Genomic DNA, 24,478 nt, shown 5'->3' on the forward strand with positions numbered 1-24,478 from the left:
TGCCTATGACTGTAATCTGACTAATTAAGTAGATTTAGTCATTCCACATGTAAATATACTTAAAAACAAAACTTCGTGTTGTTTTGAAGAGAGACGGTAGGCATATATGTGTTGTATAACAATTTTATCTGTCAGTTAAAAAAGCTATATAATATGAATGTGTGATTATATTATATTAATATCCTATAAAGTGATCATATTATAACTGTGTGGAATTATAATGATGTTATATTTTAATAATATAATAAAACAGCCATTAAAAGTGGTATAGTAATATTCCTGAATATGGAAGAAATCTTTCGCATACTCTAGATAAAATTTCTTTCTTTCCTACATTTGCATTTTAAAATTTGTATTTTCTTTTTTTCTTTTTTTAAAGACAGGGTCTTGCTTTGCCACCCAGACTAGAATGTGGTGGTGCAAAATCATAGTTCACTGTAACCTCAAACTCCTGGGCTCAAACGATCCACCTGCCTTAGCCTCCCAAACAGCTAAGACTGCAGATGTGCACGACCACACCCAAATAATTTTTAAATTTTTTTTGTAGAGATGAGGTCTCACTGCATTGCCCAGGTTGGTGTCAAACTCCTAGCCTTGAGACATCTTCCCGACTTGGCCTCTCAAAGCTCTGAGATTACACAGTCGCATTCATCCTATATTTACATTTTATATGTGATGCATTTTTATATTCAGAGAAAACAAAAACTTCAATTTTGTAGGAAAAAAATCTGATGCATTTGGTGGAGACATTTTATTACTATGGCAGATCTGGGTTCTAGGTATACCCATAACATTGTGTCACTAGTGTGAGGGAGCTAGACTAACTCCCACCCCAAAGCACCTCACTCATTCCAGCTTTGGTCTGCTTTAGGTCTGGTGCTGAGTAGATTTGGAATTAATCCTTGCCTTTTAAATTTGAGACAGCAGAAAGCAAGGACTAGTACTGCTTCTTAGTCACCACTCTGCCACCTCCATTCTTCCAACCGTTCAAACTCAAAACCCTGGAGTTTTGGGTGAACTTTCCTTTTCTTTGTCTTAGCCAACATCAGTACTCACCAAGTCCTACTCATTCTTCCCTCCATTCTTTTTCCTTCACTTGGACCAACATTATCATATTCTGGGGTCTCATGGGTATTGATAATGCAGTAACTTTCTAGTTGGTCTTGTTTCCCTCTGTCTTTTTCCCTTTAATTTATCCTAACATTGCTACTTAAATTCTTGAGAGTATCATGTTTCATCTTAGTCATTTTCTATTACCTTTTGGATGGTGATTTCCTTTCTTTCCTTACTTCAGATGAAAACTGTGGAATTTGTAGATGGCCAACTATTGTTCTAAGGATGTGCAGTGAGCTTTTCAGTCTCATTTGTCTGTAGTATCCTGATGCACCTTTGATTGTCTTGCCTTCCTTTCTTACTTGTTGGCATCTCTTTTACCTATTTATCTTTTTGTATCTCTCTATGGAATGAAGTATAAACATAAATATCATAAAGAAAAGCCAGATAACTCCAATAATTTTCAGTGTATTAGGCATTTTTGGAAAAAAATCCAGAGTTAAATTGTTTACACACTTTCAAGAGTCTAGTCACTGCTAATTTCTCCTCTTTGCTCAGTCATTTCTTAGCTTTGGCAGATTGGCCCATTTGTTCATTTGTCTTTTGACTCAAAAATGGTATCTTTTCTAGAAAGCTCTGTAAAGGATACTTTTATATATGTATTTTCTTATTCTCTGTTATAAAATGACATGCTTCTTTTTCACATCTTCAACAGAAATAACATAATCTTGCAAGACTTCTTCAACCTGAATCCTTGAGCTTAAACTGATGACCAGGATACAATGTGATATAAGGATTAAGTACTTGATCTTTAATGTTAAGATAGGGATTTATTTTAAAAAGCATATTTCATAGCTGATTCAGCTGGGTGACTTGGGGAAAGTTACTTAACCATTTTAAGCTTGAGTTTCCTTCTCTGGAAAGTGCTACCATTTTTGAGCTATTTTCCTTCATTGGAATGTCCTTTCCTTTCTGTCCACCTGCCCACCTTTTAAACATTTTAAACATCTTAAAATCAATTTTCTGAGAGGACATGCAACTTTACTTCATTAAAATATTTACTAAATTGCAAAATTTTATTTATTTATTTATTTATTTATTTGAGACAGAGTCTCACTCTGTTGCCCAGGCTGGAGTGCAATGGCACAATCTCAGCTTACCACAACCTCTGCCTCCCAGGTTCAAGTGATTCTCCTGCCTCAGCCTCCCAAACAGCTGGGACTACAGGTGGGTGCGACCATGCCCGGCTAATTTTTGTATTTTTAGTAGAGACGGAGTTTCACTAAATTGGCCAGGCTGTTCTGGAACTTCTGACCTTGTGATCTGCCCACCTCAACCTCCCAAAGTGCTGGGATTACAGACGTGAGCCACCGCGCCCGGCCTAATTGCAAAATTTTAGAAATAGAAATGTTTTGCTTTGTTCTAAGTAGCGTTTTCCATTTTGTTTATTATGAACATTTTATGACAATTGTTATTCAAAGTTTGCATTCTTCAGAGTTTCTTTTTATTTAATTATAATGTGAAAATTAGTTGACAAGTGCAATTTTATTTTCATTTTAAGAATTTGTAGCAAAATACACAAATATTCAGATGAAGTTGAAATACAGGCTAAGAAGTCAGTTAGACAAACTGATTTGGGGCAACTGAACCACTTTAGACATAGATATTCATTATCAGCTTCCCCTCTTCCACAATAAGATTTGAAATATGCCCCTTTTACTTCATGTACCGATTATATTTCAGATTGCCAATTATGGCTCCTTGAAATATGGTAAGAATTTGTATTAAACCATTTCTTGTTGCTGTAATTTGTAGTCAATTTGATGTTGGCATGGCCAGAAGATAACCTCAGAATGTCCTGCAAGATTTTGATGTGTAAGTTATATAAATCATAGAAGAAGAAATCCAGAATTGGAATCTTGAATATTAACAGTTTACCTTAGCAGAGATGCTAAAACCTCAACACAGCATTGGATAGTTAGTAATACTTTTAGTACATACTATGTTACTAATTCAAAGAGGGTGAAACTACATTGATATGAGTTGCTAAATATTATCCAATGCATTTCTTTTTCTTTTTCTTTTTTTTTTTTTTTTGAGACAGAGTCTCATGCTGTTGCCAGGCTGGAGTGCAGTGGTGCGATCTCGGCTCACTGAAGTCTCCAACTCCCTGGTTCAAGCGATTCTCCTGCCTCAGCCTCCCGAGTAGCTGGGATTATAGGCACGTGCCACCACACCCAGCTAATTTTTGTATTTTTAGTAGAGACAGGGTTTCACCATGTTGGCCAGGATGGTCTTGATCTCCTGACCTCATAATCCACCCACCTTGGCCTCCCAAACTGCTGGGATTACAGATATCATCAACATGATTCCAGTTCATTAAAGCTGTTCTCGTGGCTGTGTTTCATTTTTATTAGGATATTAGATAGTTTAATTATACGATATCCAGTATAATCAACTTGAGTAAGATAGTTTGCAACGTATATATTACATTTTATAAAATGGACTAAAGGCATATTTGGAAAGATGAGAACACCATATTTATCAACAAGTTTTTGCATCTGCCCAGTGATATAAAGTAACTCAGGATCACAAAGCAACAATATACATAAATTACAGTAATCAAAATTTATGTTAAGCACAGGCAGTGAATTGTGTAAGAATAAAGTATTTTTCATCAGCTGAACAGTTACCAAGAATTTAGATTCACAGCCTTGGCTAAATGACCCTTCCCCACAGGAAGTGTTCTGTGGGGTTCCTTTATTGCCATTCAGTGGTGCTTGCTTGAGTAGAGTTTGAATCTGCCCATATGATAGGCACCTTTTTTATTGTATAATGATCCTGGCCAAGTCATGCGATTGGGTTGCCACCTTATGTCTCTAGTAAAGCAAGACACTAGGATTTGTGCTGAAAGGAAAAGAGATGCAGAAAGGGCACACTGGAACTTAAAGATTGCTCTGTGTGTGCCAGACACATTGTAAGGGCTGTGGCTTTCCCATCACTCACTATACTTTTCCAATCAATATCTTCATGAGGTGACTGCAGTGATATTATTTCACTGTGTCAAAAAATGAAGTGACACCTAATAAAAATGCAAAGGAAAAAGCTGGAAACCAAAAGAAAATGGTTTCATGCTTCAAACACAGGTAGAATATAATAAAATGATGGGAGATGATGTGTACTTCAATAAAAGTTTATTAAGCTGAAAGAAATAATATGGTGTGGTGTAATTTACTTAATTAGCACCTAATTAGTAAATAAATGTATTTGGTTCTTAGATGGTGAACCATCTAGGTTCCTGTAGGATAATGATGGCTGTCAAAATTTGATCTCTCCAAATATCCTACAGAAAAATCAACAAGGAGAGTAAATGAAACTCTTTTCAAGCAAGCTAACAGAATAACTAGCAGACCAAGAATACTGCACATTTTAAGATACTTCTAAACAGGAAATAAGTTACAGGAAACCTACACAGCCAGTTCCAAAGCCCATGCTGGAACCAGTGTAGGCAGAGAGAGAAGTGAACCGGGGAGTGCAGCAGGATTCTCTTGGTGGCTGGGCATAAATAAGATCACTCCCAAGAGGGAGAAGTACTGAGAACAGCTCTGGCAGCTGGTGGATGAGACCACTGTGTACTAGAGAATCCTAAGGAAGAATCTTAAAGGTATGCAGAGCAGAAGTGACAGTCTTGGGTATGCACTGCCTCAGCGGGAGATTCTCTTAGAGGCTGAGAGGTGAAGGGAATAAAATAAGCAGTTGGTAGAAATTTGAGGTATTAAAGAAAGGAATGAGTATCTGAAAATCATATGACTTACCACTCCCTTTCTGGAAATAATTTTTTTAAATACATTTCATTACACCAAAAAAACAAAGTTCTATTGACAACAACAACAATAAAATTCAAATTCTTCTCTCCTAGACAGACCAATTTTCTTGTTATTGAAGAAAACCCTCAGATAATTTAAAATAAATAGAGGAGCATCAGGCTGTATTCAAACACCATTACTATAAGAAGAAAACAAAAAGTAAGTCTTTTAATCTGATGATTATGATTCCCAAATACAACCCACAACTCAGAAGAAATATTATTAAGCATTTGCATATGTGAAAGAACATTTCAGATTGAAAATTTAAAAACTGAGGATATGAATTAAAGAAAAGCTGAAGGATGCGGCATAAGAGTTGATAAAATCAGGAAATTGAAGAGAAAGGTACACCAAAAGAGGCCAAAGATTTTTTTAAAAATGGAAGTAATTGGAAATCAGCTATTAAAATATGAATTAAAAAAAGAAGAAAAAAGTACAAAAACAAAACAAAAGAAAAAAGAAAACACTAAAAAATTTAAAAACATAAAATGTGAATCTATAAGAAGAAATTAATAACCATAATGTTAAGCTGAATTGCTTTTAAATCATTTAATAAGCATAAAGTATTTTGTAGAATGACCCACACTTTCTCCTTCATAAAAATATAATGGTCTATTATCAGAGGTGAGGTACACATTTGTTTTCAGACAGTACGACATTCATTAATGCATTAAAAATTGGGAAATATTTATAAAATATTTCTTTGATGATGTCCAGAAATTGATCGTATACATATTATGAGGGAAATTATTTTGTTGTAAATATTTTCATTGCATGATATCTGTCCATACATATATATGTATATAGATTTTCTTTTCTCCAAAGACTCAAATCTTCTTGAGGGAAGACTTTGTTCTTTATTTATATTTATATTTCCAGAACATTTCATGATGCCACATGCATCCTAGGTGCACGGTTAACATTTGCTGCCTGAATTGTAGCATATATCAACCAGCTACTACTTACCTTATAACTGCGATATTCAAATTTTTAGTAGAGAGAAACTTGTTATTTTATTATGTCTTGAAATTCATGGTGAACCGAGTGAGTAAGATCAGAGAGGGCGTTGACTGAGCTTGGCAGAGAAGCAAGGGGGAAGATAGGAAAAGTGATGAAAAGTCAAGCCCTTTGAAGGCTGTAGTGGTAGGGTATGAGAGAGGAGAGGGAAATTTTAGAGCTTCTTCCATCAAGCTTAGTAGGAGTCAGCACATCCATGTGGGCACAGAGTGACAGCAATTCAGAAAACAGGCATGGTGGTGGCCGCTCACACTCAGTTTGTGACTTCCAGATCTGTAATTAATATAATGAATTGGACATAGTCTAGTTTTATGACAATCTATAGCATGCATCTTGTTTCTTGTTACGAGTTTACAAGTTGTGGCTCAGAATTAGTGGTTCTACTGTGGACCATGGTGCTTTACCTAGGCTGACAAGGAGGTAAAGACATCTTATACCATGTTAGGCACCATAATGACCTGAGATGTGCAGCAGCTTTCTGTTACAGGTGCCGATGAACTATGCTTCAAAATGGCTTGAGGCTACATAACCACATTGCTAGTTTTTCTCCTCTTGATGTATGGTTTGACAATTCCATGGTTAGTAGGTATACAGAAAATGCCTTAAACATTATGATGTTTTTATTATAGAGAACAGAAGAAACTCTCACCAACTGAACACTTACATAGCTTATAATTCATCCATGGACAACTCAAATAAAACACAACTTGATAAATATAATTGAGTCCCCTCATGCATTGAATAAATTTGGGTCATTTTCTAATTCTATCAGAACCAGGAAATGTAACAAAATCCAATTGTAATATGCTTAAGTAGAAAAATATACCTCACTTAATAATTTAAAAGAGCTACATGTGTTTATACAATGCCTAGCCGTTACATGTCTCAGACCATTAAATCTCTATGGCATTATCACAGTAGTTACCTCATTTCCATTGTACAGATGAGGAAACTGAGACATAGGTTAATAGCTTACTCAAAATCACTCAGATAGTAGCTGCCAGGGTTTACATTAAGACAGCGTGGCTCGGTGGGGAGTGGTGGCTCACGCCTGTAGTCCTAGCACTTTGGGAGGCTGAGGCGGGCGGGTCACCTGAGATCAGGAGTTCCAGACCACCCCAGCCAACATGGTGAAATGCTGTCTCCACTAAAAATACAAAAATTAGCCAGACATGGTGGTGTGTGCCTGTAATCTCAGCTACCCAGGAGGATGAAGCAGGAGAATCGCTGGAATCTGGGAGGCAGAGGCTACTGTGAAGCCGAGATCGCGCCACTGCACTCCAGCCTGGGCACAGAGTGAGACTCCATCTCAAATAAATAAATAAAAATAAATAAAAATAAAAATAAAAAACAGTCTGGCTGTAGTGTGTGTGCCAAAGTACTGCATCACATTTGGTACTTTCTACTTAAAATTGATTTACACAGTAAAAGTGACAGACCAACAATAGAAAGCCAATGTTTTAATTCATTGTTGAACAATCAGTGACAGCAATGACTAAATTTTTAAATATTATTTGTCACTGTTTGACAATATTATTGTAGACACACTAAATTTATATATTTTCTAAACCAGAATTGAGACAAATGAGTAACAAAAACTTCCCACAGTCTGTACATTTAGATAAAACAGGTAAAAAATTAAAAAGCAATTATACTTTTGATGTTATTGTTTTTTAAAAATTAAATAATGTTTTCTAGAAAATTGTTCTATTTAAAATTCTCTTTAGCTTTGATCCTTCCAAAATTCCAATTAATGTCAATTGAGGTATTGCTGATTTTGAACTCTTCACTTCTTGAGATCTAGAATATCGAAAGTCTGGCCTCTTTCTTGCAATCAGTTCTTATCAGCAGATATTTATTGAATGCCTATTAAGTGCAACACTGTTACTAAGAAATAAATATCTTCAAATAACATGCATTCTTGTAGGGAACTTTCATTCTTCAAGATAATAGAAGAAATGTCACAAGGTGAAATATGTGAATTCATTTCCACATGAATAAAACAGACAGGATGTACTATGGCATTTCTGAAGGAGAGAGGTCTTTATACTTCAGCATTATGGATAAAAAAAGTTCTCATGGAAAGACCAACTTGAATTAGGCATTTCTAAGAACTTTTTAACCAGTAACTTTAAAACACTTTCCAGCTAAGTTGTAGACTTTTGATTTTAACAGGCAGGAATAGAAAAGATGTGATAAAAAGCTCAAATTTGAGAATGAACTATATCCCAGTAACAGCATTGAGTGTTGACAAAAAGTTGTGTTCTTTTAAAAATCAAAGCAATAGATACACATAGCTTCAGAATAAAATAATGGCAATAGGTTTATAAACAGAGTCAGCAGACACCTACCTCATTCCCTACCTCCCTTGGTATTAACAGGGAAAAATTCTATTAAATATTAATTTTAATATTTAGCTGTGTGTATTAAAATAATACAGATATACTGTCATTTCTAAATATATATACATATATATTTATTTTAGACATGATCTGTTGATTTTTTGTTATAGTACTTACTTTGCTCACTTAAAAAAACATATACATACACACGTGTACATGAGTGCCTGTGCACACACACAAGTACCTCCCCTCCATATATTTCTCCAACAAATTCATTCTGATAAGTTTATGGTGAGGTGTATTGTCAGTATCATTGCCGTTATTCCCATGTGTCTTTTTTTCTTTCTCTATATAGTCTCTGCTTCCTCCTGGTTTGATTATCCTGCTTGTTTCTATTGGACTTTCTTTTTCATGTTGGAATACCTGATAATCCCTGGTTACGTTCTCCATTAAGAGTAAAGCACTGAAAAGCTCTGTGTGCTTGGTGTGGGGGCTGGAGAATGAAGAGAGAAAGTGATAGACTTTCCAGCTGCTGAGTGTGATCAGTGAATTGGACTAAAATCTGTATGGAGGGCCTGGCGCGGTGGCTCATGCCTGTAATCCCAGCACTTTGGGAGGCTGAGGCAGGCAGATCACGAGGTCAAGAGTTCAAGACCAGCCTGGCTGATATAGTGAAACCCTATCTCTATTAAAAATATGAAAAAAACTAGCCGGGCTTGGGGGTGCGTGCCTGTAGTCCCAGCTACTCAGGAGGCTGAGGCAGGAGAATCACTTGAACCCAGGAAGTGGAGGTTGCCATGAACCAAGATTGTGCCACTGCACTCCAGCCTGGGCAATAGAGGGAGACTGTGTCTCAAAAAAAAAAAAAAAAAAAAAAAAAAATCTGTATGGAGGAGGTCTTACAAATATTAGTACCACATTTTTTGTTTTTTTTCTTCAACTTTTCAGTTTTGGGGTACATGTGCAGGATATGCAATGTGTTGTGTAGGTAAACATGGGCCATGGTGGTTTGTTGCACAGATAAACCCATCACCTAGACATTAAGCCCAGCATCTACTGGTTATTCTTCCTGATGCCCTCCTTCCTCCCTCCCACACCCCCAACAGGCCCTAGTGTGTGTTGTTCCCCCCATGTGTCCATGTGTTCTCATCGTTCAGCTCCCACTTACAAGTGAGAACATACAGTGTTTGGATTTCTGTTTTTGCATTAGTTTGCTGAAGATAATGGCTTCCAGTTCCATCCATGTCCCTGCAACAGACATGGTCTTATTCCTTTTAATGGCTGCATAGTATTCCATAGTGCATATGTACCACATTTTCTTTATCCAGTCTGTCATTGTTGGGCATTTGGGTTGATTCCATATTTTTGCTATTGTAAATAGTGCTGCAGTATACATGTGTCATTATAATAGAATGATTTATATTCATTTGGGTATATACCCAATAACAGAATTGCTGTGTCAGATTGGTATTTCTGCCTCTAAATCTTTGAGGAGTTGCTACAGTGTCTTCCACAATGGTTGAACTAATTTACATTCCCACCAACAGTGTAAAAGCATTCCTATTTCTTCACAACCTTGCCAGCACCTGTTGTTTCTTCAGTTTTTAATAATTGTCATTCTGATTGCTGTGAGATATTTTGATTTTGATTTGCATTTCTCTAATGATCAGTGATGTTGAGGTTTTTTTATATGTTTGTTGGCTGCATGAATGTCTTCTTTTGAGAAGTATCTGTTCATGCACTTTGCCCACTTTTTGATGGGGTTGTTTGTTTTTTACTTGTAAATTTGTTTAAGTTCCTTGTTGACTCTGGACATTAGACTTTTTTCAGATGGATTTGATAGATTGCAAAAATTTTCTCCCATTCTGTAGGTTGTCTGTTCACTCTTAAGATCATTTCTTTTGCTGTGCAGAAGCTCTTTAGTTTAATTAGATTCCATTTGTCAATTTTTGCTCTTGTTGCAATTGCTTTTGACATTTTCATGATGAAATTTTTGCCTGTGCTATGTTCTGAATACTGTTGTCTAGATTTTCTTCTAGGGTTTTCATAGTCTTGGGTTTTACATTTATGTCTTTAATCCATCTTGAGTTAACTTTTGTATAAGGTATAAGGAAGGGGTCCAGTTTCAATTTTATGCATATGGCTATCCAGTTCTCCCAGCACCATATATTAAACAGGGAATTCTTTCCCCATTGCCGAAGATCAGATGGTTTAGATGTGAAGTCTTATTTCTGAGTTATCTACCTGTTCCATTGGTCTATGTGTCTGTTCTTGTACCAATACCATGCTGTTTTGGTTACTGTAGCCTTGTATAGTTTGAAGTTGGGTAGCATGATGCCTCCAGCGTGTTTTTGTTGTTGTTGTTGTTGTTTCTTATGATTGACTTGGCTATCCAGGCTGTTTTTTTGTTCTGTATGAATTTGAAAGTAGTTTTTTCTAATTCTGTGAAGAATGTCAATGGTAGTTTAAAGTGAATAACATTGAATCTATAAATTACTTAGGGCAGTATGGCCATTTTAGCAATATTGATTTTTCCTATCCATGAGCATGGAATATTTTTCCGTTTGTTTCTGTTCTCTCTCACACTTTGTTTTTTTTTTTTTTTTTTTTTTTTTTGAGGTCTATCAGTCAGCTTTTCAGAGTGGAACAATGTAGTTTTCAATCTGGGAGGTATGCATCTCTCTACTCATGTTCTGGAAGCTAGATGAGAAGAAACAGCAGAGTTAAATATGTAGACATCAGTTAATTACTCACTTTCCCACCCTCCATATCCATTTATTCATGTTTTAATTTGCCTTGTGCTTTGCTGTGCCGAGTTTCCTCCAATCCATGATCTCTCAGATTTTCTTTTTCAAGAGAATACCCTTCTAGCTGGGCTGGTTAGTCACAGTGTAGTGGCATGAAAGATCATTACCTGGCTTCACAGAGTTGGAATCTTGCACTATAAGTTAGGAGTCTGGGAGGATATAAGTCAGGAGGACATGCACCCTCTCTTTGGCATTTCCCTTTGAAGTCAGACTTAGTCAGTTGCTATTATTCTAAGACCTTTCCATCAATGTAAATGAATATAGGTTTCTTACTTGTTCTTGTCTTTCTCCTCTTCATTTTTTCTATGTGGCTTAGTAAATTATTTTTTTTCTTTACTACCATTTAGTGGCTTTGGGGCAGGGACAGGAGGTTAATCATGCATATTCAATTAAATAGAAGCAACTATGTATCTTATTAATATGATTAATATGATTGCTATTCCCTATAAATTTTCCAGTAATCCTATGACATTATCCCATTTAGTGGATGAGTATATTAAGATTCAGCTAAGGTTAAGTGACTTACCAAACTGGGTTTGACTCAAAGATACAGAAACATAAGAATACAGAATTCTTAACATTTTAATTAAGGACAAAAGTTTAGTATTCTTTTCCCTTAGATAATATCTTCCAAATAATTTTGATATACCAAGCAAACAGTGTACATGAGGTTATACACCATTCCATTATTTCCCTTTTTACATTTATCTGAATACATCACCAAAGTTTCTGAACAACCTGAGTAGTCAGAATTGTACCACAGGACAAGGGTCTTCTTCCTTCCAGTTTTCAATGTCACTTTATGTCACATTTCTTTAAGCTATTCTGAGGTACAAACCATTCCACTTTTTGCCCACTGTACTGTCTTACATCTGCTGCACTATTTCTTTTTGTCAGAACAGCACCTCATTTCCAGGTCTTAGTTGTCTTTGTTGTTAACCCAATTACCTCAAAAACTGCTTCAAACAAAAATGATCATTTATTATCTTTCACATTTTGTGGATTACAAATTCAGACACATGACAGTTTCTGTGGATCTGCTGGGAGAATGAAAGGTCAGGAGCTTGAATTATCAGAGGTTTCCTTCACTTATATCTGAAGGTGGATTCTTGCTGTTAGTTGGGACTTGTGAAGACGGTGAAGGGTCTGAGATTTTGCCAGATATGTAAACTATCATACATGCTGGCAGAAGACACAAGATTCCTGAGTCAGAGACAAAAGACTTTATTAATTAAGGCATAGAAGGGAGAGTGATTTTCAAGTTCACGCAATTACCCTTGTTCTTAAGTCCTACAAGGGGAACATGGAGTGACTCAGGTGGATACTGCACATATAGTATATATGCTTCATAGATGAGCAACCTTGAGCTTGGAAAATATCAATCTTTGCAATGAGCTGGAAGTGAACTTCCTTGAACTTTGCACTGAAGGGCAACATGATCCTCTGACTGGTCAGTAAACAAATCTACCCTTGCTCTAGAGAGGGACGCTGTTTCTGTCTTCCAGGGTTCTTTGGTATGCAAAAATTCTTGGAAAGGTAATCTGGAACAATTGTCTCTGCTAGCAAGATGTGCAGAAAAACAAAAGACTCATTGAGAAGTTTCTCCTCATAAAATGAAAGGAGGACAATGGACTTTAAACAATAATTGGCAGCTTCTGAAGTGTCTTTTAGGACAGATTCATATGAACAAATAATTTTACCAGATTGTAAAAAATGTAGAGGAATTTGGACTCCTTAGGTTGGTGGTCCAAATGAAAGGCTGATAAATTCTGCTTGGGGGCCTTGATTCAGAGAAGACTTCAAATAGAAAATGCTTGAAAGGAGCAAATTAGATAATAAGGAAATCTTTACATACTCTACTGCTGTTCTTATTGTTGTTGTCATTAGCTGTTTAAGCATATGCATATGACTTATCACATCTAAGGTGCTTGAATAGTTTTGGATAGCATATATTCATAAGAACATTTGTTAACATTAAAGTAAACTTCTAGCCTGGAGAAGGGTAGACTCAGGGGTATGCATGATAGCATGTTTAAATAATCTGAAGGAATGCTGTAGGGTGGGTGGGGTGACAGGTTTAAACTGCTCCAGAATACAGAATCAGGATCAATGAATAAAGGTTATGTGAAGGCTGATTTACCCTCACTACAAAGAAGAACCTTTCAATAATTAAAGCACAGCCTGGGAGGAATCTTAATTGACAAACAGAAAGTGCAGCTTTGAAAGCAAATGCAGAGAGAGCTTCACAGAAAAGAGAGCATGGAAAAATCAAGCCCTGAATAATGTAATATCATGTGTTGGTATTCAGAAGCCAAAGGAAGATGGTAAAATGGTAGCAGTGACAGTGGTCCTGGGAGAGAGATGTTCTTTGGATAATTTCATAATTGGGTAATTATGCCAAGAACACATGTGTACCCCCAAGAGGTAGACAACAGCACCAGTGAAGACAGATGGAGCTGACTTAGAGTGAGCTTTTCCCTTCCTTCATCACCCCGCCTCATTCTCTCTCTTTCCTTCCCTTTATTACTTTTCCCCCACTTTCACGATATAAATATCTACTTTGTGTCAGACACTATGCTCAGACCTAAGGCTATAGTAGTGAATAGAAACTGTTTTTACCTTCAAGAAACTTACAAGTTAGTAAGAGAAACAAAACAAATATATGACAACAAATCATAATAATTTGCAAGGGAGATTTTCAAGGAAGAAACTTACAAGGGACAACCAAATTAGATTGAAAGACTAGAAAGCTTCCCTGAAGAAGTGATATTTAAGCTGAGATGTAATTCCAAGTAAGAATTTTCCAGGTATAGAAAGAAGGGATTGCTATGGAAAATATGATAGGAAAGACCTTCTCACAATAAGAAACTGCCAGAAGGCCAATGTGGTTGGAAAAAAGCGCCTGTGGATAAATGATCTGAGAAGAGACTGGAGACTTAAGCAGGATCCTAAAGCAGAACTGGGCTTCTGCTTAGAGGACTGATTGGTGATGAGGAGGTGCATAGAGGGCTGACCCTCCAGGAGGCTGTTGCCACAGTCCAGGTGTGGTATGTACCAAATACCTGGATGTGGAGGAGGAGAGACATGGGTGGATGCTTTTCCACACCAATAAGTAAAACAACTGACCAATCTCCAAGCAAAAAAAAAGTGATCATCCATCAGTATTATTTTCTAATTGCCATCAAATGTCTATGACCCTCAGAAAGCATGATAGTTAACAATACAGACTTTGGAGTGAGATTGGCTATGTCCAGATCTTAGCTTTTGTATTTACTAGTTGCATGAACTTGTGCAGTCTGGCCTTCAGTGCATATACCTGTAACATAAGCTGCATAGACATGTCTGTTTTATAGGGTTAGTGAAATTATCCAAATGGCGATTATCCAAATCACGATGGTGATTTATGGAAAGACATCACAGGCAAAGTATACAAGTTTCTTTAAAGAAGTTAACAAGAACTGAACTGGGTAGAAATGGTTGTACAAAGCCAGAAGCTTTCCACATTAGAGGAGCAAATATCCCATGCCATTCGAGTATGTCAAATGTGCCCTAGCATTTATTGGACCATTAGGTTTTTCTTGGTGTTTCTTTATCATTCTTCTGTGATGTCTTAAACCCTTTTGGTTTGTTTTAATATTTATGTATTTCTTAAGAGGTACATGTAACTGGTAGGCGCACTGCCAACACATTACTGAATTTTTCTCAAGGTTACCATACCAAGTGTACTATCCTTTAGCAGGCCAAAGATTAGGTTTTCTTGAAGTTTATTCCTGCAAGTTTGTGCAACAATTTAATGACACATTTTAAATTTAAAAAAAAAAAAGAAAAAGAAAAACTTGGTGCAAACCTGGAAATTTGTAAATATAGAATAGGACGCAGGCTTTAATTACTAGTGAATTGTTAAATAAATCTGTTTGGTTTAGTTTTGGTTATTCTAAATTCTATTCTAAAAAGAATTTCTTGTATTATTTTCCAAGAGCTTATAATAAAGTACCCCTTCAAGTGTAATAATCCAGACACGTCTAATCGAAGTGAGCCAGCTCACCATCTGCTCACAGTTCTGCTACTTAAGCAGTGATAACACTAAAAACAGTCTGCCAGAGTTTCAGTTATGCAAATAAAATAAATGGTGGGACTCAGACTATCCTAGCTTTGCATTAATTTGTATGTCTTCAGAATGACACCGAAGTAGAAACAGTTCTTCTGTGTATTATGTCAAAGGAATATATTTTATAAAAGCTCTCTGTCAAGTGGAAAATTAGTTTCAAGATATAAACAGTTTTTGTGCTTAAGTTTACTAAACTAATAAATTTTAATCATGATAATTACAACAATAATATACATAAATAAGGTACGTACAGCTTATTCCTCCTTTAATTTGCTTAGGGGAGGGCTTTATGTACCTGAGAGGAAAAAATAGGAGGATTACCAATTTATATGCTTGGTACCAAAATATGTGATTAAATTTAGTTGGCTACATCAGGCCATCATGAGATATCTCTTTAGGATGCTCATAAATAAATTGGCCAGGTGTAGGCTTACAGCCTGAACAACATTTCAGGGGGCTTATGGGAGTAAATAGATGTAAAGATTAGTCAGTAGTAGTCCTATTCAGCAACTTTATCAAACCTGGACCAAATAATCTCCTGATAGGCAAACAATGCCATGTCTTTCCCAAGGGATAGCACTTGATGTGTCCCTCTTAATACACCTAAGAGCTCTTTGTGGTCAGAATTCATACATCATTAATGATTGTTCTAATATTGTTTCCACAAAATGGTAACAGCAGTAATTTGATGCTGTCTTTTGTTGCAAATATAGTCTGCTTTTGCGTAATCCTTAGTCATCTTGTATTCTCCACCAAAACTTTCTCTCCTGCTTTTAGATTTACATTGTGAGGCTGTAGATGGAGAAAACATTCTTCCTCTCACTCTTCTTTCTTGTTATCTGTTCTGATGCTATTGGACATTTTGGGTTGAGAATCTATCATATTGAATGTTGGCATGAAATCTGTGCATTATTCAAACTCATATTTAACTCATATTTATATGCTTCCAAAATGAAAGCATATAAGTAGCAGCAGTTTCATTTTGTGGAAGGATTTACATTTTCCTTTTGAGTTACAGAATATAAGGAAGAAAATCAACAAAGTCTTCAGAGACTTGATGTTTTAAAGGTAGCTTGAAATACCTCAAACATAAATTATCCAGCTTGATTATGTCAAGAAAAAAAGAAAGAAATATCACTTTGTAGTCATGGTTCTCTTTTTATATATTTGTTTATTTTGTAGTCATGGAATGAGCATTTCTTGAACAAAAGTAGTTATTCATTATGATAAAAGGGTCAATATTATTTTAAAAAGAACTGTGTTGGCAATATTGAGGCAGCGTGAAACAATATTGGAATTATTTAAAATATTGAAAAATACAAAGGAGATGATATTCAAGAAACCCTAACGTCACAAAATTGGGTAAGGAATTAAAGGAAGATTGCCTGGAACTTGATAAATTAAATTAAAAAGTTGTTATTTATGTTGTTCCTTTTTCCTACTATAATTTCACTGTATTTAGCCAGGCACAGTCAGCTAACCTGTTAGATTGCTGTAAAATTTGCAAGACAAAACTTGTACAAGAGTTTAGGTAAATGTTTAGACCTGACCTATCTGAGTTCTACATCATTGAGAAGAAAACATAGTATAACCCTCATTTAAAATCTCTCCTTTAAGATAGTCCAGCAACTTATATCAATAAGCAATTAAAATTTGTAACTTTATCAAAACATTTTTGAAATAAGTGATTCTTTTAACTTCATTTTTACAATTCTACAATTTTAAAAGCCAAAACACAATTACTTGAGGGAAGTGATAAAGGTGAATGTGGAATCCTATAGTCTTGAAACTGAAAAATAGTTGAGTACATATTTTCTCTGCACTTTATGGAAGACTAAACTGAATTCTAGAAAATCAGAAGATGCCTCTAGATTGTTTTCAAGCCAAGACCACATGGGCATCTTGATGTCTTAGAGAGTATATATTCTACTGCACTATACTACATGTAGAAGATTCTAAGTCCATTGAAAAAAATTACCAGGGAGAGAAAATATAAAATAAATAATAGTACCTGGAGTTAATGTATTGTTAATTTTGAGTTCAAAGGTTTTTTTTTTTTTCCTATACGCACATAACCAAGCTATTAATAATAAAATAACAAGAAGATATAAAAAGGTGATTTTTTTTTTAGTAAGTAAAGTATTTTGAAAAATGTTCCAAAATTTATAAAAATATTGGTATGGGATTTCTAATTTTATTCGTGTTTCAGATTAATTTATTACAATATCCAGTGTCCTGCTTTATTAAACAGCTGAGACAATACAGAAAGGAAAACTAGAAATTAAATTATCTATTTATGCCTTTTAATTTTAGGGAAACGGAGGCTTCATAGCACTCAAAAATTTTATTATGACAGTCAAACAGTGGTTCACAATAGTGTTCTAAAATTTAAAAAAATCTTTTTGAACTTCACATTACAATGAGCAACTGAGCAGATGGTACTAAGAAAAGCTTCAGGTGTGTCTTCCTCTTTTATACATATTTTGTTTAATTTATATTGAAATGCAGTCCAGAGATGTTATGTTTCGTTTTTATTTTATTTTATTTTTTTTTTTTTGAGACAGAGTTTTGCTCTCATTGCCCAGGCTGGAGTGCAGTGGCATGATCTCAGCTCACTGCAACCTCTGCCTCCTGGGTTCAAGCGATTCTTCTGCCTCAGCCTCCTGAGTAGCTGGGATTACAAGTGTCCACCACCCAGAGACATAATGGCCATTTTTGATATTGTTATGGACAAAACTTTGATTGGTATATTAATTATAGGCAATTTCAAGATAGAAGTATAGAATTATGTGAATTTTTGCTTAGAAGAAAATGAAAGCAAATAACACATACATGCTGCTGAATTGCTTCAAAAAATTATATGCAAAAATTGACGCTGTAGTCAATGCTGATTTTCCTTAGTATGAAAAAGGTGACTTTTCAGTCTATCATGTACTTTCTTGGAGACTTTTACTAAAGATTTATCTGCAAATTAATGGAAAAATAGGGTGTAATGAATAAAAAAAGAGAACCAAACAGCCCCATTTTCACTCCCTCAACCTTTGGCTAGAAAGTAAGTATTCTAAAAGTTATACTTTGGAACCATATCTCCTGGGTTGATCTTCTACTCAGTTTTAGCATGTCAGTTGATTTTTATTCCTTCTTGCACAGTTATTTGTTCCCAATTCTTCAATATTAAATAGGTTCTTAAAATTCGAAAAGGAGTAATGGTGAAACAGTGTTTCCAAAACACAACATGACAGGTAAGGAGTTCTAAGAAACATTTACAAGTTATTTTTAACCGAGAATGCCTTTTTTACTTCCTACACTCTTGTATAAATGTAGATGGGGAAGGCATTATTATTTTCTTTACATAATTGAGAAAACTGAAGCAGATAACATATTAAATGATGGCTTTTGCAGCATCAAGGTTGTGAAATGTAGACCTCAGAGGAGGACTCAGAAATTCTGCTGTCCAGATCAAGTTTCCATTCTATTTCTGCAAAGATACTGTCTTGGGATACAGAAACAAAGTTGTTAGTATATTTATTATAAATTTTGATAGGAATTTACTTTCATTGTCAAATAGTAAATATGCTGACTCTTACATAATAAAATTGTCTCCTTGACACCACTTTTGAATTACGGTCATTTTCTGGCAGTGCAAACTGTTATTTTTTTTTTGAAAGAAGCAAGTTCTGTCTAATTTTAGAGTCTAGAGTCTATTTAGACTGATACTAAACAAACACACCCATTAAAAAACATTCCACTTTGTCTGAAATTGATATATTTGTCCTTGAGTGTACATTTCGCCTTACCTTTGTATGACATTTTCTTTTATGGTGTTTTTGAAAACTGCATATAGTTGATTTTTATTCACAATCTGAAAATATTTGTATTTTAATAAGGGCATTAATCCATTGACTTTTACTGTCACAGCTGATAGGCTGTTATATTTGCTGTTTTGATTCGTGCCTTTTGTTTTTTGTGTGTATTATTACATTTGTTTTTTTCTTTTAATATGTGGAATTTATTTTCATTTCTTTTTTTTTTCTCTAATGATTGGGGGGAAGTTTTAGAAAGATTTATTTTCCTTTTCAAATTCTCCTGGTAGTTCCATTTTAGTTTTTTGTTTGTTTGTTTCTTTACTTAATACTTGAACCTATATTTCTCTATTAATGTTAATGAGGATATTATATCAACTTAATGTATGTAAAATGGGGGAATCTGTACTCTTTACTTCCCCTATGCCCTTAACTCACTTGTTTCACAGGTTTTGTTGATATATCCTTATATAACATGGAACCGTTATATTTTTATCTTTGAGTCCAAAATTTTTACAATTACATTTTGTGGTGCACCCTATTTGTGACAAACATTGAGAGAAACCTCCGCATTTTCACTGTTTTTAACATAGTCTACCAACACTTAATAAACTAGGTCTTCCCTATTACTATCATTTATTTTATTTATAGGTAGCCAGTGCTCATTTTTGGATATATTTTTCAGAGTTACATGAAGATATTATATCAGAAATCAAATTATTTTGCTTCAGACACAAATTAAATATTAATTAGTTATAAAATTCTCCATAAACTAGAGGTTAAAGAAAACTCACAAACGCCTACACGGTACAAGCTGGAAATGTAAATTGTGAAATATGCCTAATGTAAGATCATAGGTAAAGTCTATAGCATGATGCAAAGGCGCAGGCCTATTCTGAAGGCATTCATATTCAACTATGTATTTTTAAGCTTGGATGGAAAAAAGAAATGACAACAGGCCATTTAGGGTCACAGATAGCTAGCGTTCCTGTAGACATTGCTTGTGTGATCTTTATCATTTAGTGGTGAAGAGAAGTCTGAGGCAAGTGTGATTTCTGGTGCACATGACCTGCTTTTCTCTACCTGACTTTTTTCATTATCCTCAAAGAACTAGAAAAAAATCCCTGAAATAGGCCTAACTGTTGATGGTTTTTAATTAAGTTGATGTATAATTGATAACCCCTTCAGTTTTGAAGGTTAGCATTCCAAATAAATTATTTAATTTTTGAATGTTGTGTCTGTGCCATGTGTTCTGCTGTTTTCTTTAAGAACATCAATATCCTATGTTTCATTTGCTTCCACATAGCTTTATTTCCTTGCATGATGTGAGAGTCTTCTCATTTGTCATTTATATTGTAGGTTTAGTTTTCTACATAAGGACTTTGTGTATGGCTTCTGATTTTGTTTTTGCCATTGTACTTATGTTGACTAAAACTACTTCTTTAACAGCCTGTGCCCTTTATTTGATATATACATACCTTTCAACCAATATTACTGCCCTTCTTATAAATATGCGTTTGTGTGTATGTGTCTGTGTGTAGTTCTGCAGTTTCTTTTTTTTTTTTATTATTTTTATTTTTGAGACAGAATCTCGCTCTGTTGCCCAGGCTGGAATGCAGTGGTGCGATCTCAGCTCACTTCAACTTCCACCTTCCAGGTTCAAGCGATTCTCCTGCCTCAGCTTCCCTAGTAGTTGGGATTATAGGTGTGTGCCACCACGCCCGGCTAATTTTTGTATTTTTATTTTTATTTTTTTTAGTAGAGATGGGGTTTCACCATGTTGGCCAGGATGGTCTACATCTCCCAATCTCGTGATCCGCCTGCCTCAGCCTCTCAAAGTGCTAGGATTACAGGCGTGAGCCACTGCACCTGGCCCTGTAGTCTCATTTTACTTTATTTACTGTTGAATGAAGAGGACTTTCCATGTCTGTTATTTGAATAGTAATTGATTGAGAAAGGTTCTGATTGTCCTGCTCTTCAACCCCCGGGGTGCTGTTACAGTTCTTGTGTCAGACCTTAAAATAGAAAAGAAGTTGACAGGTAAACATTCACATCATCCTTTTTGGATCTTGTTTTTGCATAGGTATAGGTCTGTTGAATTAGGAAATCTCTCAGTTACCTCTGTCTGTCTAGGTAGAGTAGAATTTGTGCTTGGATAATTTAAAACAGTATTTCTTCCTCTGACATTGTTGATACAGAAAAGCACTCTCACAGTTTTTCATTGCTTCATCCTTGCCTACTGCCAATCTCTTATTCCAACATGTGACATACTATTGCCTCTCCACTTCAGCTCAATCCATATTGTCTATCTGGAAACTGGTGTTGCTGAATAGCTGAAAATATTATTTCTCATATTTTTGTAAATAGGTTGACAAATGCATCGTGATATGTTCAGCACTGTACTGGTTTTAGCACTGTAAATCTCAAGTCCTGGGGACCGCCACAGTTTTAGGCAAACCAAATAATTGTCCACTTTATAAGCAACCATAAAATATAAACTTCCCAGAGATTGTAACTTCTAGTAGACCATGTTCCTTTTACCTCATTACTAAGGTTATTTGCCTTTTTAATATCAACACTAGCTAAGTTAATTTTATCTTCTGTTGTATATATTTTTAAAAAGCAGTAAACTATTTTTTGCTTTAAAGATATAAGATTAAATTATAATATTAAAGGTACTTGTTCAAATTGTTGGTACCACTCTAACTGAAGCAATTCTGAAACTTGGCTAGCCTGCCCTCAAATAATGTAGTCAGAGAAGTACAAATGGAAGGAAAGTAAAGATGAAATTTTGTCTCCTTGGCTAGCTGTTCTATAAAAGTCTGTGGGATCTGCAAGCCCTGTGATCAGTGAAACCCTTGTGCCTTTGACACTGGGACATGTCATGTTAGGAGGGGTGAGTAAATTTTCCTTTACTTGGATTTAGCTTGAGTATCTTTCCTGAGGGCTCCAATTGCCTTTGGCTTGTGAAAATTTTCCTGAGTTCTATAAATTAATATGTGGGAATGCCAAAGTTTGTGTGTGTGGGAGTGAGGGTGGTGTCAAATGGAATGAAAAAGTGAAGGCGTAATAGTTCGTTTTCACACTGCTATAAAGAACTACCCAAGACTGGGTAATTTATGAAAAAAAAAAAAAAAAAAGAGGTTTCATTGACTCACAGCTCACCATGGCTGGGGAAGCTTCAGGAAACTTAGAATCATGGCTGAAGACGAACGGGGAACAAGGGACCTGCTTCACAAGGTGGCAGGAAGAATGATGAATGCAGGAGGAACTACCAAACAATCATAAAACCATCAGATGTCGTGAGTGAGCTCTTATGACAACACGAACAGCATGGGGGAAACTGCTTCCATGATCCAATTATCTCCACCTCGTCTCTCCCTTGACATCTGGGCATTATGGGGATTATGGGGTTACAATCAAAATGAGATTTTGAGTTGGGACACAGCCAAACCATATCAGAAGGGTAAGTCAGTTTCGTATCACAAAATGATATGTGCTTAAACTGAAAGTCTTAATTATTTAAAAAAACTTATTTCAGTAAATATTTGCAGAATAATTTGTATATGTAAGCTACTATGCTAGAATGTGTAGGACATAAAAATTTAGATATAGACTCTGCCTTTACAGAACTTTCTTATAGTAAGAGTTACCAAACCCACTGCAAAGTCTGAAATGTCATGTAAAAGTAATTTGAAAGTGCTGAAAAAATATAGATTATTTTTGATTGGTGAAGATCATGGAAAAATTAGTTAAGATAATATTAAAAGACATATTGAATTTAAATTGACAGAATTTGGGGAAACATCTCAAACCCTTAGAATAATATGTGAACTGGGTAAGTTCAGGATGTATTTGGAAATTCAAAAGAACCTGTTTTAACTGGTGCTTCAGATCATTGATGGAAGTTAGTGCAAATTTTTCTGGAAAGTTCGGTCAGGACCAGTGGGTGCAGAGATTTGAAATCCAGATTTAAGAGTCTGACATTTTTTTTAATCACTTGAACTTTTTCACGGAGAAACTTTGCCCTGTTTATCTTTCTATTCATCAAACATTGCCACAGAATAAACACTCAATAAATATTTGTGCAAAAATAAATTACTAATGACATAATTGTAGCTGCACATCTGAAATGACTGTGTCTGTGTTTACATGCACTTATGTAGAGTTTTCCCCAGAAAATTTATTTAAATTTTTCAAAACCAATTATATGGAAATGAATGAATGAATGAGATATTGCATATAATTTCACTGTAGACTAAATTAGAAGATATTTTTCCCTTTTATAACCAGGAGCATAACTAAGGATACCACTTAGCAAAATTATTATGATTATGAGTAAGGTTTCATTTAAAAATATTTTGAAAGGCATAGACAGAGTATCATGAAATAATCTGGGTGATGGTAAAATAAACAATTTGCACAATTACAGGTCCACCGAAGGCCAGAGCTGCAAAGGGTATGTCTGATTGCTGGTGAAGGGTATAATTATCTCTGAGGTTGGGAAGGGTTATATGTGCTGGCTTGTTTGCCAACATCTGTCAGCTGTTTCTGTGTACCACATTTTCTGTTCTAGTTTTGAGTCTTAATATAAAGTCTTCAAATATTCCTGGCAAGAGTAGAGTTATGTATATGCAAAAATATATTCAGGTTTGTCTCTTAACATATGTTCTTACACAGAGAATAACATTTCTACTTTCTGAACAACATTTTTAATTTTCTAGCAAAAACCTGTATTTTGCTACCTAACTATTTTCATTAATTCAAGTTGTGTTCTTATATCGAATAGCAGGTAAGGGGCTTCCTATGTACCAACTGAGAATGATTTACATTAAAAGACATTCCAGACATAAAATCATTTCTGAAGGTTATACTTCCTGTCCTGAGGACTTTTAGAGTAATTTTGGCACTACTTGATGTCCTTATCTTGGCTGTATCCTTAAAATAGTAGGCTCATCATGCAGCTGTGGTAGAGCAAGTGAACTGGACTTAGGTAACAGAAATTTGTCTGAATCAGGGCAATGTTATTTATTGACTTTGTAACTTTCAACAAATGAGTTAACCTCTTTGTGTCTCAATTCACTTTTCTTATTCTAAGGGCCTTAAATGAATTAACTTATTTAATTCTCAGACAACTCTAGGGAATGGTACCACAACGATCATGCTCACTTTCTAAATTAGGAAACTGAAGTAGAAAGAGGTTAAGTAATTTACCCAGACAGGTGAATGCACGCATAAGAATTGAATCGGGCTTCTGTCCCCTGATCCATAACTTTACCCACGTTCTTCTGTGTCTCGCTAATATTATCTATTTTATTATTTTGAGGATTAAATGAGATAATTTCTGGCCATGGCAGATATTTATTATATTGGTTTAATATACTTATTAAACCAATATAACCACGATATAAATATAATATATTCGTTAAACCAATATAAAATATTAAACCAAGATTTTATATTGGTTTAATAAATATACTGA

General features: G+C 35.1%; 1 protein-coding gene across 30 annotated transcripts in view; it reads left to right on the forward strand.

Moving 5' to 3' along the window:
- The window catches only part of RALYL (RALY RNA binding protein like), a 730,553-nt gene that overhangs the window by 49,748 nt on the left and 656,327 nt on the right, over positions 1-24,478 (forward strand). The window contains exon 1 of one of the 30 annotated variants that reach the window (XM_063817231.1): positions 200-5,078. The exons of 26 other annotated variants lie outside the window; for them this stretch is intronic. Coding sequence is in view for 1 of the 4 variants with exons in the window: in XM_054656848.2 (XP_054512823.1) it covers positions 22,330-22,462 (133 nt within the window). In the remaining 3 variants the exon portion in view is untranslated. Of the gene's footprint in view, positions 1-199; positions 5,079-17,383; positions 22,463-24,478 lie in introns of those variants that run through there. 3 more of the 30 variants (XM_063817227.1, XM_063817222.1, XM_054656848.2) reach the window with 3 other exon arrangements.

Source organism: Pan troglodytes, chromosome 7 (assembly GCF_028858775.2).
Source record: "Pan troglodytes isolate AG18354 chromosome 7, NHGRI_mPanTro3-v2.0_pri, whole genome shotgun sequence".
Lineage (NCBI taxonomy): Eukaryota > Metazoa > Chordata > Mammalia > Primates > Hominidae > Pan > Pan troglodytes.